The sequence below is a fragment of the Thermobia domestica genome, chromosome 15, assembly GCF_964235325.1.
Source record: "Thermobia domestica chromosome 15, izTheDome1.hap1.1, whole genome shotgun sequence".
NCBI classification, from domain to species: Eukaryota; Metazoa; Arthropoda; class Insecta; order Zygentoma; family Lepismatidae; genus Thermobia; species Thermobia domestica.
The window spans coordinates 163,117,841-163,135,306 of NC_137468.1; the positions used below are offsets into that span (position 1 = coordinate 163,117,841).

General features: G+C 34.1%; 1 protein-coding gene across 4 annotated transcripts in view; it reads right to left on the reverse strand.

The window, feature by feature from the left end:
• Window positions 1-734: 734 nt before the first annotated feature.
• Window positions 735-17,466, reverse strand: part of LOC145671331 (DNA damage-binding protein 2-like) — a 212,196-nt gene continuing 195,464 nt past the window's right edge. For all 4 annotated transcript variants that reach the window (XM_081740344.1, XM_081740342.1, XM_081740343.1 and 1 more), the window contains exon 10: window positions 735-9,084. In XM_081740344.1, coding sequence (XP_081596470.1) covers window positions 8,939-9,084 — 146 coding nt within the window. In that variant the 3' untranslated portion in view covers window positions 735-8,938. The remainder of the gene's footprint in view (window positions 9,085-17,466) is intronic.

A 17,466-nucleotide genomic window follows, 5' to 3' on the forward strand; every position in this document is an offset into this window, starting at 1 on the left:
ACTTGAGATGGCCTCCGAGGTCTCTAGATATGTCACTATGAGACTTCGTTTTATGGGGTTTTATAAAGATAGTATCTTTGTCCCACTAATGCCTCTAGATCTGACGAAGTTGCGAGAGCGGATCATAGAAGTCTGCTGCTGTTACAAGAGATATGATATATTACATTGCTTTTGGTGTATAAAGGATTCTAATACCACATTACGGGATTTAAGAACATTTTTTTAAAAAGGATACATTCTTTTTCGGACATTCTGTACATTATATATAAAGATTACCAGTGTCAATATTGCCGTTAGCTGTCTCGTGCAACACTAACACAATTGTGACAGAAGTTCCAATCCTGTGATTAATACATATGTAGGAAAGCTTAAAAAAGTTGAAGACGATCTCAACCTCAATAATGACGTTGTTTGATGTTATAAAGAGATATGAGGTGAAAAAAGCCTGATTAAATTAGGTTTGAACAAGACACTAATCATCGGAAATATTAATATTTTGTATTTAATTTTACGGAATTTATTCTGTATGTGTATATAGTTCGAATCCCACGTTAACATATAGGTCCAGATCTCATGTAACCTTAGCACTAAAAATAACTGTAAGTAAAGAATAATTTACTATGTAATTATTTATATTACAGAATCTTTTATATGTATTTTTCTTGTGGGATATAGAGTATATGCGCAAATGTGATCAGGATGTAATGAGTACAATGAAATTACAAGAGCACAAATCTGTCTATACAATTTATTTTCGTATCAAACTTTTTTTGCACATAGCTAAATTAACAAAAAAGACGGTAATTCCTTATTCATTGCAATACCAAACTAAAATTTTACCCGCTGGTCACATGAATTTCTTTTAGGCAATGGCTACACGTGAACAGTAATCGGTAAGACGTTATAGGGTATGTGATTACTGGAAATGGATGTGTGTTTCCGCTATTCGTAGCAAGCACTAAATTATTAAAAACTTATTTCGAGATTGGCAATTTATGTAACCTAATGCCATTTTAAGCCTGCTAACTAAAACCTGCATAAGTTTAATTGAGATCGTTATAAATAATATAATTTTATGCTATAAATTTGCTTCTTGAAATAGAAGATGGATAAATAAGAACAAATTTTGAACTTACGATTTACCTTTTTACTGTCTAGTGCTAGTCGACTGTCTCCGCTCATCTCGCACTGCATCTAGGAACAATCCTCGTGCAAGTAATTCTAGTATAGTATGTACGCTAGCCTCGAGGACAGTTGTTTTTCAGTGTCTCCGCCGCAAAGAGCCGGGAATGCCAGTAAACTCACTAAACGGGTTATTTATGATCGGTAGCATAGTACTAGATGAGGCTGACAGCTCTTTGTGTTGCCATGTTTCCGGGTCATTTTGCTTGCGTCTGTGTTCAGGTCATGATTTTTATTTGATCACTTTTTTTTTTTTTTTCAATCTGCGAAAATTAATAAATTCTAACGCTAAAATAAAGAAAAGGATGTTTTTAACTCTGCAATGTCGCAAATTTAACAAGACAGAGGAGGATCATGCCTCTATCCGTGCTAGGACGAAATGAGCTTTGAAAATTAAAGAGTGCGAGACCAGGCTAACCCACGTCCAGATTGAAATTAACATTTTATAAAGCAGTATACCAATGCAATCTAGCGATCTTTTTCGAACTACTTGTTGATGTGGCTTGTAAACTGGGTGCATAATAAGCCAAATTATGAAAACGTTTTTTTCTTACGCAATGTGTTGTTCATTCTCGTGTTATCTTTCCCTCAACAAGATAAACTATAGGTTAGGCTTATCTCTCGCTTACCATCTCAATTTGTGACTTAAGTTTAATTTTTAAGTGTGTATAAGTTGCTTCGGAAAATTTCGGCCATAAAGCATTATCGAAGAACATTTTGACGGAAAGGTTGTGCCGGTGGTAGGATTGGTTATTGACGTCATTTGGCTGCTGTATTCTCATTATGGCGGAGAGAAGCTGTGCTATTGGTCTTTTGAAACTGAACATGAGGAAAACGTCCCAACCGCATGTTGCTACTAAATTAAGGAGTTTGTCAGGAATATATTTATGTGTGTGTGTTTGATTGCTTATATAAAATACTATTTCAATATACCTAAAAAAATAAAAGAATAAATAAATAAATAAAAATAAAAACGGAGATGTCAGAATTGAAAATAAGAATGCCTCATGTCTTTTCCCCATCATCTATGCAACATCACGGATTCTATTGGTCGGAATTCGATTCTGTGTCATTGCTAACTAATTTGCGATAATTAGTAGAATTTTATCTAGAGAAAAACTGTACTTTTAAAAAAAATCTACTAGATTGTGGGTCGATTTCTACCCATTGAAATTAAATAGATGTGTAATCTTGTTTTCTTCTCAGGGACTACATATTTAAGAGTTCAGTATCCTCAATATATCAGCTTATTGAAGTAATTGAGGCACTTTTTCAGGATGAGGATGGCATGACTCCTAGTATGAATTGTAAGGTTATCAACTTACTCCCATACAACGAACACTATAAGGTCACGAATATATTTTAGAGAACACTGCTCCACCTAGTTAGGCTTGTGTAAATTTTACACAGAACCGAATTCTGAAATTTCATTATCGTTCACTACAGGAACAGATTAGCGATAGTTCATTTCATAGAAGGCGAAACGTCGTTGCAATTATCAACTACCTACAGCATGAACAATTATCGTTCATGTAGCCACTGCCTTGTTTTTAACATAAAAGAACCACAGAACACTTTATAATGCATATTCCTTCAAAAAACTGATTAAGCGTAAACAACTACATTACAATGTATTAATTTATTTTAAAGCAAACAAAATACATGAACAAATGATACGTACTATTTGCTGCGAAACTAACTACTAAAATTTATAGGATAAAGTTGACAAATGTCAGAAAATCCTTTTTGTCGTAACCAAAGAAAGCTTTCCGTCCATTGCTCTGCACTGTAAGCAATCTTGCATGAAGCTCGTGAAATAGATCAATTCTGGATATCACAAAGTACTCTGAGAACGATGAATATTCCACATCAGTGCTGTTATAATTATTCGTTATTCGAATACTTACTCGAATAATTATTCGTTATCTAAATAACGAATTCTGTTCGAGATTCTAAGAATCCATTACTCGATATTTAACAGTACTACTCCACATTAAGTTGGTACTACCTTAATTTTTACAAAAATAATGTATACATACCTATGTATATTCTTAAATTCATCGGAAAAGAAACTTTCGCCTCCATAGATTCAACTATAGATATACAGGGTGTAACAAAAATGTGTGACAATATTTTGGGAACAGATTCCTCACATCAAAATAAGAAAGAAGTTCATATGGACTTGTGTTCGAAAGTGGAAGGAAGGTTTCAGAGTTATAACGTGCCGAAAACGTGAAACAAGTGAACTTTAAAATTTCATAGCTCCACTACTATGGGACCTATCGTAGTTGAGTTAAGATATCACTGAGGAGCAAGTATAAGAATGCTCCAGTACTTGTACACCAATTTTCAGAGAGGTAGGTGGAGAGTGATCAAGTACTTCCAAACAGCCTCTCTAAGAATGATTGTGTAAATACCAAAGGTTCTGGAAGATGAATATTTGGACAGTTCACATAGTAGTTCCTCAGTGATGTCTTCACCCAACTATGATCAGTCCTATAGTAGTGAAACTAAAGAACTTTAAAGTTCATTTTTTCACGTTTTCGGCACAACAACACATCCATATGAACTTTCTCCTTATTTTGATGAGAAGAATCTGTTTCAAAATACTGTGACAATTTTTTTTTTTTAACACACTGTATACGAAACACGTAGCATCATTCACTACTAACATTAAATACTCAAATACGAATACCGATTATCACACAATCAAAAATAAATCTGGTTGATGAGACAATTACCTGTGTATTTCAAAATTAGAATTCTACTTTTGGTTACTTACTCAGGAGATTCTGGTACTCACATTACCAAACCTTTTCGGAATACTTGTGAATCATTTTAATAATATAACCAAAGACATAATACAACCAGTAAAATATTCCGCACTATTATCTACTTTCGGGAACTGTTTGAGACAGGATATTTGTGGATTCGCTTTTTTTTCCGACTTCAAATAACTTTCAAACTAAGAAACACTGAAGGCCAATATCAAAATAATGACATCATAGCAAGCCTAGAGTTTAGAAATTGCTGCGTAATTATTGGTCTTTATTCTTGTGACAATTTTCATTGCTAAATTAATGAGACCGGTACGTCGAATCCCCAAAGATCTCTTAACGTAACATTTTACATTTTTTCTATGAGAACAACTTCAAACATAAAAGTTTCTCTAACGTTTAACGTCCCACACTTATGCTGTGAAACAAAAGACGATTATAAAAATTACAATTAGGAAGTAGTTCGTAAAATAAAAATGTGTGGAAGAGAACATTCTGGAAAGGAAAAATCTGCAGACATGAGCTACACTCTTACAGAAACTAATTATATACACACAAACTAACCTAATCTAGAAACAGGTTCAAACAAGTAATAGTAGAAACTTAAAACCCTTCCATTTTACATTGATCACAGTGATACGAATAATATGTATACACATACATGAAGGGTTGAGTGCCAGAGTTGCCTAAGCGCCAAAATAGAAATCTCTCAGTTATGTCTATGAAGTTATGTCTCTCAGTTACCTTGCTTTTGGTGTATGAAGTATGAACGTGGCACACAAGCTACTCTGGCACATAAAATAAACGCGTTTATATGTACAAAATAGAAGAAAAACAACACCAGAAATATATATATTACAGTTTTTTAAACATTTGTTTTAAGCTATTGTGGCACTGAGGAAACAATATCAAGAATGTTAGTGGCCACAAAATACTGTTAGCAACTGACGAAATGCAGTAATGACAGAATACTCATACTTTGATACCTGAACAATTATTATGATATAGTACACATGTTTTACATTTAAAAATAATAATAACAGAAAGTTCCTTCAAATCTAACTATATTGTGCACTACTACGTAAAGGTAAGTTAACATGATATAGTACACATGTTTTACATTTAAAAATAATAATAACAGAAAGTTCCTTCAAATCTAACTATATTGTGCACTACTACGTAAAGGTAAGTTAACATAGGAACGGTTCGTCTTTCTTTTTTAAAGTACGTTTTAAGAATGTGATGAGTCTTGTGACGTGTGTACTTGTAAGGGCTAAAACGTCATAGGAATGCAATCAAGCGAACTGAAATTATCATTAGCGTCTACGAAAGTCAGAAACGTGTCCCATCTCTCTTATTCTCTATGTTCTGCGAACTCGAAATATTTTAACAACCGGTTCCAGCGAGTCCGGATGAATACCGGTAGCATCTACGGTTCTGAGAAAAAATATTGGCGTAAAAAGTTTGTGTGAATGGACTCACTTTGCAATTTTTCCTTCATTTCATTCCAAAATATGTCACTAGCTAGCGACAATCAAATAATTTTAATTACTTTTAACGATCAAAACTGATTTAAAATCACGAGAACACGAATTGTACATTAAACACCATTTCAATTATTGTGTATATTTGTTTAGTTTTCATATTTATTTCGGTCAAATTACACTGAATAATTTCGTTTGCCACTGTTAAACGAAAAGTGTGGTGGAAGTTTTTTCTATGCTATGTTATTTTACAGGAGACGTTCAAAAAAAGTGGATCTTTGTAGAATGTCTCAGGATTTGACAATTAGATGTAGTGTTTTTAATTACATGAACTATATAATAGTCTTAGTATAAAATGTTTATTTCTTTGTGTTGGTAAGTTGTGAATTCACGGATTATTGAGTCCTATTAAGTGATAGTAACGCAGACGTTCGAAAAGCTTCGTACAATAGTAGAGTGTGAATTATATGGGGAACCCTTTGAAGTTTAAATAGAAAGATTTATTCTTGTTACTGGATACTGGGACTGTTGTTTCGGATGAAGGATTTGAGCCTTGCTTAATGTATTCCTTGAACAAACCAAATTCCTCCTGATGCTATTAAGTCTAAGTCCAGAGAACACCCTTCTGTAACAGTTAAACACGGATGGTGTTTTCAGGAAAATTGAATGAAGATGCCGATCGTAAAAATTTACTAGCTCTAAGGACTGTAATAAAATTCGAAATGAATTTTAATTTATTTTGCGCAGGTAAAATATCATCTTTCTGATTGTCGAAACACAGGTACGTGATATTTTACAAAAACTCTTCTTGGTGAACACGTGAGTTTAAGGAGTGATATTTGACTTTCCTTATTCATCAGCAGCATTCTTCAATCGACGTACTCCAGATTATAACATCATTCATGTAAGCTGTAGCGCCGTGTCGATTACAAAGCACCTGATTAATGAACTTCTGAAAAATCAGAGCAGCATAGCTGAGCTGAAAGGCAAATGATTTTGATGAAACAATCTCTAAAGAGTATTGATACCCAAAAACTGACATGATTACACCTCTAGTAGCTGTAAAATGTCTGACAAAGATCAAGTAAAATGTAATAACTGGCACCACGTAACTTAGTCACAGATAATGGACCTCCTTTCGCATCAGATATCTTTGTTACTTGTGTCGAGCGCGGAATATTTATTTAGTTGACGCCCCACTCTACCATCCTCAAAGCAATGTGATCGCAGAAAAGGTGATAAAATCAATAAAGAACATCTCGAAGACACAATTTCTTCAGGCAGGACAAAGAGTGAATAAAGCAACGATTTCAGGACTGAGATAATTAAATTATTTATGTATTTTGGTATACAGACCATCAAACGAAAAAAAACACCGGCCTTTTCCACTTTGGCTTGCAAGCGAAGGAGGTGATTGAACATTTTTGGTGGAAATACCAAGGTGGAAGTCATGCAAGTTTACGGAAGGCCTACGGAGCAGTTACAGAGAACGGTGGGGATCAGAAATAACAAGGAATGCCAGAATTCACAAAGGAAATAGTAGAGTACTTATGAGATTTTTTATCCAGGGTATAAAACAAAACATATGATCAGAAACAGCTTCACGGTTTAAATACACAGTCTAAGGTTATTAATGACACGACTACTTGGACCATAGCTCCGGTGACTAATGGTTCGACTGTGTTTTCCAGAAAATTACAGCCATTAGAATCTTAATGCCAATACAGCATTGGAAGATGGTCACCAGATATTTCTGCGGTAACGAACAAGGGGACCGCTCGATCGTTGGATATATGAGTTAGAAAAAGTGAGAGATAAGTGTTGAGCAAAAAGTGTGATGGAAATTATTACTGTCTTATGTTATTATATAGGAGAGTCTAAAAAGTAGATCTTTGCCGAATGCCTCAGGATTTAACAATTAGATGTTGAATTTGTTTAGTTACTTGAAATAGTCCTGGTATGTTTCCTATTTTTCTGTGCTGATAGGTTGTGCATCCACGGATTATTGAGTACTCTCTTAGTAACAGCCACGATGATGCAAGGCACAGAACTTGACCATATACTCTAATATCGAATTGTGCTAATCAGACACGCTGATATTACTACTAAAATTTCAAGATCTTAAGTTACTCAGTCAATTTGAGTCATCACAACTGAGTTTTTATTGAAAACAGACAAGCTGGAATCTATTTGACATCAAGATAATTTCCAAGAAACTACCACAACAATTGCCACCATCTGGCAATCATAGCAAAATTAACACAGCAATCCATTTCACGAACTTACGTGAATGGTTTAATAGGAAGAACAAAACAATTATACACTATACAATTTTCACTTTTAAAACCTTTGTTACTACTTTTACAGAAAATATTCTGTAAAATATACAAATTCCACGTTATGTAAATATACAGTTGCATTTTAAAGAACAAAATATGAATTGGTAAGATTAAGAAGGAAAAGATTCCATATTTTGACGAAACTAAACTGATAACCATTTTATTTTTAAAGTGAAGACACATCCTTTAATGCAAAAAGAAGGAACACTCCCGAGACTTGTAGTATCCTTCTAACAGTTTCGACTGAGATAAAGAAAATTTAAAAATCTGCAATGTTTACCTTTGTAATCAGCAAGCCTGGCTCCCAATTACTCCAACTTCACAAGTATACAAGTTAACTTTCAAAAAATCGGAGAGAAGTTATATGAGTCTGTTAAAGGCATTAACAGTAAGGTGTTTAAAGTGTACGTGGTAAAGTTGTTATTGCTACTGCCAGACCGTATAATCGGCTTGTAGCTAGAATCACTCATTATCCTCCTAATGATTACGAATACTTTTACCAACAAATTTAGACTCAGCTATGGGTGTGACAACCAACGTATTACCAAAGGTGTGACAACATATTATCCGTCTATGTTATGTGACAGCATTGTATAACTTTTGGTATTAGAAGTAAAATATTCACTTCTGTTTTTCAATGTTAAACTACTAACATGAAAATACGGAACAGTTATTTAAGTTAATATTTAGTATTTAGTAATTTTTGTGATTTTTGTTTTCAGTTTGTATCCTAAAAATAGGTACACCAAAATGTTTTGTCTTCTGTCAGTTTTTGCTTACACATAACTCAATACGAACATACACGGGCGTGAGGGGGAAATTGTCTTGGGCAGAGGGGCTTAAAATATCTAAATGCGGGACTGTATATTTTATATATATATAAAATTTTTTTTCTTTCTTAATCTTATCCATAGTAATTCCTATTTTCTGAAATTATAGAATGGAATCTACACAGACACATGTATATATACAAACATGTACACACACACACAGACATATATACATATATTTACAATATATTCAGTTATTTTTTACATTAACACAGTATTTATAAAAAATAAGCACCATTTCAAATATTGTGGCAAACATTATTTTTTTGTACTGTATATCACGGAGAGTAAGAAATGAAACATTTTGAATTCCAAGTTTTCCATCACTAGTAGCTGGGCGACCGTCGTCGTCTTTTCTTTTTGGACGTAGTTTCTGGATATGATTCTAAGAAACACTCTATGGATCTTCTCAAACTCTTCTGCCTTTGGTGTGTCACAAACCACGCGGATTTCCATATTAGTACGTGGTAGCCTGCACAGAAAAAAGAAAAATACGTAGAGAGTATATTGAGATGTTATATAATGAGATGTTAATTAACAAGAATTCCTACTTTTATACGCTCTACAGTAGTAGATTTCAACCAGTGGGCAGAAAAATGGAACGCCACTAACGAAGGGACAAGTTACTCAAAGATTATATTCAGGATACAATGAGAAAGGAACACTAGCAACAGAGGGCAGGATACTAAAAGATATTCAGGATACACACGATGAAAAAGGGGCATCAGTAGCAAACGGGCAGAATCTCAAAGGTTATATTCAGAGTACACACGATGAGAAACGAACACCATCTACAAAGGGACCGGATACTCAAAGATTATATTCAGGATATACACGATGAGAAAGGAACACCAGAACAAAGGAGCAGGATACTCAAAGATTATATTCAGGATACACATGATAAGAAACACAGCAACAAAAGAGCAGGATACTGAGAGATTATATTCAGGATACACACGATGAGAAAGGGACACCAGCAACAAAGAGGCAGGATGCTCAAAGATTGTATTCAGCATACACACGACGTGAAAGGAACACCAACAACAAAGAAGCAGGATACTCAGAGATCATATTCAGGATACACACGACGTGAAAGGAACACCAACAACAAAGGAGCAGGATACTCAGAGATCATATTCAGGATACACACGATGAGAAAGAAACACCAGCAACAAACGGGCAGGATACTCGAAGATTATATTCAGGATACACATGATGAGAAAGAAACACCAGAACAAAGGGGCAGGATACTCAAAGATTATACTCAGGATACACACGATGAGAAAGGAATTCGAGCAACAAAGGGGCAGGATACTCAAATATTATATTTAGGATACACACAATGAGAAAGGGACACCGGCACCAAAGGGGCAAAATATTCCAAGATCATATTCAGGATAAACATGATGGAAAATAATTATCTAATGCATCAAGTAAGAATATTACCTAACAATCTTACGAAGTTACGACTCATACAAATAAAAACCTAATTATTTTCTTCTTTGTTGAATATCATCAGACTGAAACGGCACAAAGCTTTGGATAAAACGTGTCAATAGGAAGTTGGACTGGAGAACTATTAAAAATAACAAAAGCAATACCACTTTCATTTCCGAAATTATCAAAATATAGTATGTAGATCACAAGATTAATTAAGCATAAATCACAACACAACATAAAATATATATACTAAGCACTACGTGGCATTATACAGAGCATCACATATAACGGTCTGGGGTAGAGAGGTAAGAGATACGGTGATGGACGCCGATACTGAGTACGCGTCATCAGTTGAGTGTACGGCATATGGTTGACCAATCATTTTCTTGTTACACAGTATTGAAATACTGATGAAATTAGCTAAGAAATAGAACGAAGTACTGTACCAAACCCCGTTTCGAAGATCCGATGAAGAGCAATGGCCAGTCAGATGGCATTCATTCAACTGGGTGATGTGTGGTTAACGCATCGACTTCCGGGCGCCATTATTTTTGCATTTCTGAATCGAGTTCAATATCTCTTATTTCAAGAGACGTACATGCAATTATGTAGCTTACTAATTTGTTGTTCCTAATGTTACGTTTTGCTGGGTGATTTAGACAGACCAATGGGTCTCCTACATTCACATTATTTCCTAGCTTGTTGTTTAAACTACGAAAAATAGCAATGAAATCTAACTTTAAAATAGTATTGTGAAAAAAAAAAATCAGATTTTGTTTATGAATCCCAGCCCAATGTATTTTATTGGGCAAATTTGGGTTTTGTTAAATTTTGTACGTACATTTAAAGCCGTGTTCCTGCTGAAAATACCATTTAAGTATTCATGTTATATTGTGCATATGAAACTGCGGAATTCACTTTGGGGCCAGCGTGGCTTAGTGATCACTAGACTTCGGATCGATATGCACTAAAAAGTCGCAAAATATGCACCAAAAATCACGAAAATATGCACTAAAAATTCTAAATATGCACCAATCAAAACCTAAAGTTAAATGAGGAATTTTATTATCTTAGGGAAAAAAGTTGTATTACTTGAACTATATTCTACTTGGTGTATTGTATTATATTTACTCCATTTGTAACCAAGATACTTTTGGTATTTGGAAGGTTCAGACAGTCCTCTTTCTTGTTTCTAATACACTTTTAAAAAAGGAAACATGTTACATTATTTAATACACATTATTGCAAAGATAATCTGCTACGCTGTAATATATTTTATCCACCAGGAATCTCTTGAGTTTCTTTTTAAAAACATATTTTCTTCATTTTTTATTTCTCTGGGCAGCTTATTGTAAATTTGTTCTCCCATATGGCTTGGGCCTTCCTGTACTAATGTTAGTTTTGTAAAATATTGTCTTCTTTCATTTTGCTGTCTGGTATTATAAACGTGACTGATTTGAGTTGTGTCTTTCAATTTTGCTGTATAGATTGCAGTTTCGAATACATACATACGTAGATGGTAGGGTAAGGACGTGGTGCTGTTTAAATTTATCTTTGCATGATGTTCTCATGTGTAGACCAAATATTATCCGTACAGCTTGCTTCTGTTTCATGAAAACTGCTTTGCTGTTTGAGGATTTGCCCCAGAAAATGATGCCGTAATTTAGTATAGGGTGTATAAGCCCGTACTATATTTGAATCAAAGCTTTAGTGTTTAACGTTTCTTTTAGTATCCTGAGTGCATAAAGTCTGGAATTTAATTTCACTATTATTTCTTTTACGTGTTCCCAAGTTAGATTTTCATTTATATTTAGTCCTAAAAATTTAATGTCATGGTGAAATCTACTTTTAGATCAGTCAATTTATTTTTGGTTTCTTTTATTTTTGTGTTTTGTTTTGTGTGAAAAAGTAGGTATTTTGTTTTTGTGATGTTTATGCATAAGCAGTTACTTTCGAACCATTTTTTGTCTTGATCTAATACTCTATATGTGTTGTTCCTTAGCTCACTTATGGTTTTAGCTTCCACAATTACGCTTGTATCATCTGCATATAAAATTACTTCAAAATTCTTCAATATTCCATGGAAATCATTTATATACAATATGAATAGGATTAGACCTAATATTGAGCCCTGAAGCACGCCGTTGCGGACTTGTCTTGGGTTTGATATAACTATGATGCATTCATGCTATAATACACAACTATGTAGTTTTCGGCGTTTTCTGAAAAAAAAAAAAAAAAAAAAAAAAAAAAAAAAAAACTTGCATTTATTCGTCAAAACATTACTGTACAGAGTGTGAGGGATAGCATGAGCTATGACCTTGAAATCCACAACTACACCACACTTGAAAGGAAAATGCAATCCTAATAGTGTTGCTAACTGCCAGAGCGGTGAACTAGAATTTGGCGATTTGAAGCATTTCTGTGAAGGAATGACAAACATACTTGGAATAAATCTGTAGCCTCCCTTTTCTCATCTTCATTTAGAAAGATCTGAACAATAAAGTAGCCTATTTACTTAATAAGATGTAAAAAGTGCACTCGATGCGTTAAAGGTTTCCATATTCGTTTATTTTTATTTTTTTAAATGCATGATGATCGTAAAGTAATCTAAAGTAAGTAAAAATTACAACCCATAACATGGCCTATATTTGTAAACCATCCATTCTGGGGACCACGACTCATGTCCTAGCCATAGGGAAATCGTAGAAATTGCACAGACCTGTCAATTCCTTTCCCCATTATACAGGTAAGTTTGTCATTTTCGCTGGTTAACAGAAAGTGGTCCTATTGGTACCCCCCTCCTGGGGTTGTTATTTAGAACATTGTGTCTTGAGAGACAAATGAAGAAGCCGAACTGGACAGAGTCTTTTTGTGTTCAGTGAAGTGTGGTATTCTTTATGTATAACTCTGTCTTGTTTTAGTCTATGTTGTGTGCTGCTTTGTTTCCTTTTTTTTTTTTTTTTTATCATAATGGAGAGCAAGAAGAGCTCCTTGCTGAATATGGACATTCAGTTCTTCGTTTGCCCCGTATCATCCTTATCTAAAACCGATAGAGTTGATTTGGGCTGCAGTCAAAGAACATGTAGCAGCAAGAAATGCTACTTTTTCCATTAACGATGTTATGAAACTCGCCAAGAGAAGTTTATAATGATAGCAGAAGAGTGGAAGGCAAGGTGTGATAAAGTACAAAGATGTGAACAAGCATATTTGCAAATGTAACTTCAGTTAGACGTTCTTACTGAAAACATTACGACAAACTTGGCCGAGGACAGTGACAGTAATAGTAGCTCCTCAGAAGAAAGAGACGACGAGACGGAAGACGAAGATGATTATATAGATTGTATGGACTTCATTGAGCCTTTATAAATATTTGAAGCTATGTAAGCCTATCATAATATATATGTTACGTTAAGTAGTTATTATCCATTGTTTTTACCTATGTTCGAGGTTAGAAACAGAACAGGTTAGAAACACTACCAAAAAACTCTTCCCTTCCCTCTCCACTATCACAATCGCAGCAGATAGCGTTCTTCCTACCGGCCGCTTCTCATAGCTCATGCTACCTCTCGCGCTCTATACATGAGAAAAGTTTCTTCCGTGTCACAGGTCGTTTAAAAACTACACTATTTCAAAGAAGCAATGTTACTTGCCGACAAATATGAAAATCGTGCGTTGTTGTTCCCAGGAACAATTTATTTACATTATCAAATTTATACCAGGATTTTTCGCGTTTATTGACTGTGTGTTTCGAAGAAATGGTTGTCCAATTGGTCTTAGTAGCGTCTGTTTCGTTATTGAATCAAACAGCTCAAATGCACTACAAAGTCCTAATCATCGCTCTTCTAATCTCGTTATTATCTTTGAAATTGAACTGAAATGAGTATTGATATACGCAAGGTCACTTCCAATGTTTTAGGTTCCGCAAGCGTACAAGGCTTCTTGGATATATATACAGTGGCGAATCCAAGGGGGGCTATAAGGGCTATAGCCTTGACGCTGAGGTATACACTGGATAAAATGGGCTTCAATCCTGCTTTACACTGGATAAAACGGCAAAATATGGTTTAGCCCGTCCCTTGATCATATCCTGGATCCGCCCCTGTATATATATATAAATTTACAAATATAAAAGAATGCATCAAGTATCTCTAAATAAAGAATAAATATACATTTCTGGCATAAGCATATAATAAAACCTGCCTAGCGAAATTGAACAGGACTTGAACAAATTTCCGTTAAAGGTTTCAAAGTTAACGAAGATAGACCTATGCTTGAAAAATAAATAAGGTATATTCATATAATGGACAAAGTGAGATAAAATGTTGTACATAGGCCTACCGTATTCAATTACAGTATTTATTTATGCTACGAATTATTACACATAAAACTTATAGTGAACAAAAAAAAAGCCTACCTACGGTTTCAAAGGCCAAGACAAAAAGTAGATGCTATACCCTTTTCAGCGCTCCTCCCTCTACTTTTGGCTCTTTTTTTGAACTATTGTGTATATTATGCTCCTTGTTCCATGTCTCTAAACCAGCTAGAGAACGAGTTATTGGTATTTCGGGATAACTATGAAAATTGCACTTCGTTTAAAAACTCGCACGATATTTGGGACCTTATATGGCGGTGAACTAAAGGTTAAATGTGTAAGGTAAAAAGTAAACGAAGACCTTTACAGACAACGTAGTTCGTAGACCTAACTTCTCACAGAATGTCTAAACATTTTCTAAACGCTACATTCCGAAACTTGAAAATTTCCGTTAAAAAGTATATTTTAACATCCGTTGTTCGCAACACAGATTCCACCTAATCAAGAGAATATAACACACTATTTTTACCTTTAAGTTCACAGGACCGTGAAATTATTCCCATTTAAAATAAATTTCCGTTTTATAAATAGTCTGTTGAATTAAGATTTTACTGTATTAAAAGCCTGAATTCAAAAACCTTTATGTTCTTGTTTAAAAGAAAATATATCCACTTGAAATTACTTTTCGTATCCAATTATGTGTAAATTTTAGAATATTTTCTGCTAGCGTAACATTGTCCATTTCAAACAGCAATAATTTAAATACAATGTATAATATTGATACCTTAAAAAGAATAAAGTGATTTGAGCGAGACATGGAGCATGAATGGGAAGAAGGTAAAGTTATCGAAAACAGAATTAGTAGGGAAGTTACGTTTCGAGAGACCGAGGTGTTGATCAAAGCAACACAAGCTTATATTTAAATACTTTCATACACTGCTTAAAGGAAAACTTGTTAACGTATCTTCTTATCTCAGAAAGTAACTACTGTGGCAAGTTTTAGATTTTGTGCAAAAAAGTATTTTAATTAATAGTAGAGCTCGGTTTCAAAAGAGTTGTTCATTTCTTCCCGAAATACATTTTTCAACGGTTTCTTTGGGATGAACTCTGTCGAGTATACAAAAAATGCCACATCTGGGTTCTTTTATAGTTGTATAAATTCCTTACCAGACTTGAAACTGCTATGAAAATATATGAAGGTCAAAAATAGAGCGTTGCAGATGTTTGAACTTTTGCTGTCGAACAAAATAGAGATGTCTTCTTCCGAAAACAAACTTACTTACTTTGAAAATAACACTAGCTTACCATACACTTTGTAAAATACAGTATATTATTTTTCTTGAATTGTTAACGTCTCTCAACTTCAATCCATTGTTTCAAAAGATAACTTGAAGATTTTTCGGGCCCATTTAGTTGTACTAGTGTGACATCTTTGTCAAATTTTTGTCCATTTTTGCCCACCCAAGAAAAAAACGTATACCATTCAAATTAACAAAAGAGGGCCATTTCAAAATTTTGGCCACTTCGATCACCTGTAGTGCGACATCTTCAAATTTGAATTTTAACTAGCTCAGAATTTTGTACAATTTTCTCCATTTTTGTCCTCCCACGAAAAAATGTTGTACCTTTCAAATAAACGAGGGAAGCCATTTAAAATTTCGGCCACTTCGATCACCTGTAGTGAGACATCTTCAAATTCGAATTTTAACTATCTTAAAATTTTGTTCAATTTTTGTGCATTTATGTACCGCGAACAAAACATTTTGTAACATTAAAATAAACAAGGGAAGGTCATTTCAAAAATCGGCCATTTCGATTACCAGTAGTGCGACATCTTCAAATTCGAATTGTAATTAGCTTAGAATTATGTCTAATATCCGTACATATTTTTACCGTAAAAAAAAAAAAAAAAAAAAAAAAAAAAAAAAAAAAAAAAAAAAAATGCACCATTCAAATTAACAAAGGAGAGCCATTTCAAAATTTTTACCACTTCGATCACCAGTAGTGTGACATCTTTAAATTCGAATCCTAACTAACTTAGAATTATGTCTACTTTTGGTAGACTTTTGTACCACCAAGATAGTTGAAATTCGAATATGAAAATTTCTCACTACAGGTGATCCAAGTGGCAAAATTTTAAATTACCGTTCTTGGTTTATTTCAATGGCACATAATTTATTCTTGGTGGTACAAAAATATTCAAAAATTCGACACAGTTCTGAGCTAACTAAAATTCGAATTTGAAGATGTCGCTGCAGATGATCGAAATAGCTGAAATTTAATGACTCTCTTTTATTTATTTGAATGATATAAATTTTTTTCGTGGGTGAACAAAATGGACAAAAATTGGACAAAATTCTGAGCTAGTTGAAATTCAAATATCAAGGTGTCGCACTACAGGTGATCGATGTGGACAAATTATGAAATGGTCCTACCTCTTTTATTTGAATGGTACAAATTTTTTTCTTGGGTGGACAAAAATTCTGAGCTAGTTAAAGTTCATATTTGAAGATGTCACACTACAAGTGATTGAAGTGGCCAAAATTTTGAAGTAGTACTCCCTCGTTTACTTGAATAGTACAAGTTTGGTGGGTGTGGACAAAAATTGGACAAAATTCTGAGCAAGTTAAACTCGAATTTGAAGATAACGCGCTTCAGATGATCGAACTCTCCTAAATTTTAGAATGACCCTCCCTCATTAATTTGCATAGTACAAAATTTTTGCTTTAGTGGACAAAAATGGACAAAATTCTGACCTAGTTCAATTTGAAATTTGAATATGTCGCACTACAACTAAAAGGACCCAGATTTTTCTTTTGGTACTCTTATACTGCCACAGGACCACACAATTTCCAATCCACACAAGCGATAATAACAACTTTAACTTCCGAGATGGGTGACGTAGAAATTTTGTTGTAGGTGATTTGACACCGTTATTTATATCTTCTTCCAAAAAGGTGACAGTCATGCATCATTGCCGGGAAGATTAATCACTCCCCCTTTTCTTATTCTTTCACATCACCTTGGAAGATATTCTAAACCGACAACAATGAACCATGTCGCCATTTTGAGTCTATTTATGTTAGAAACTTGAAATTC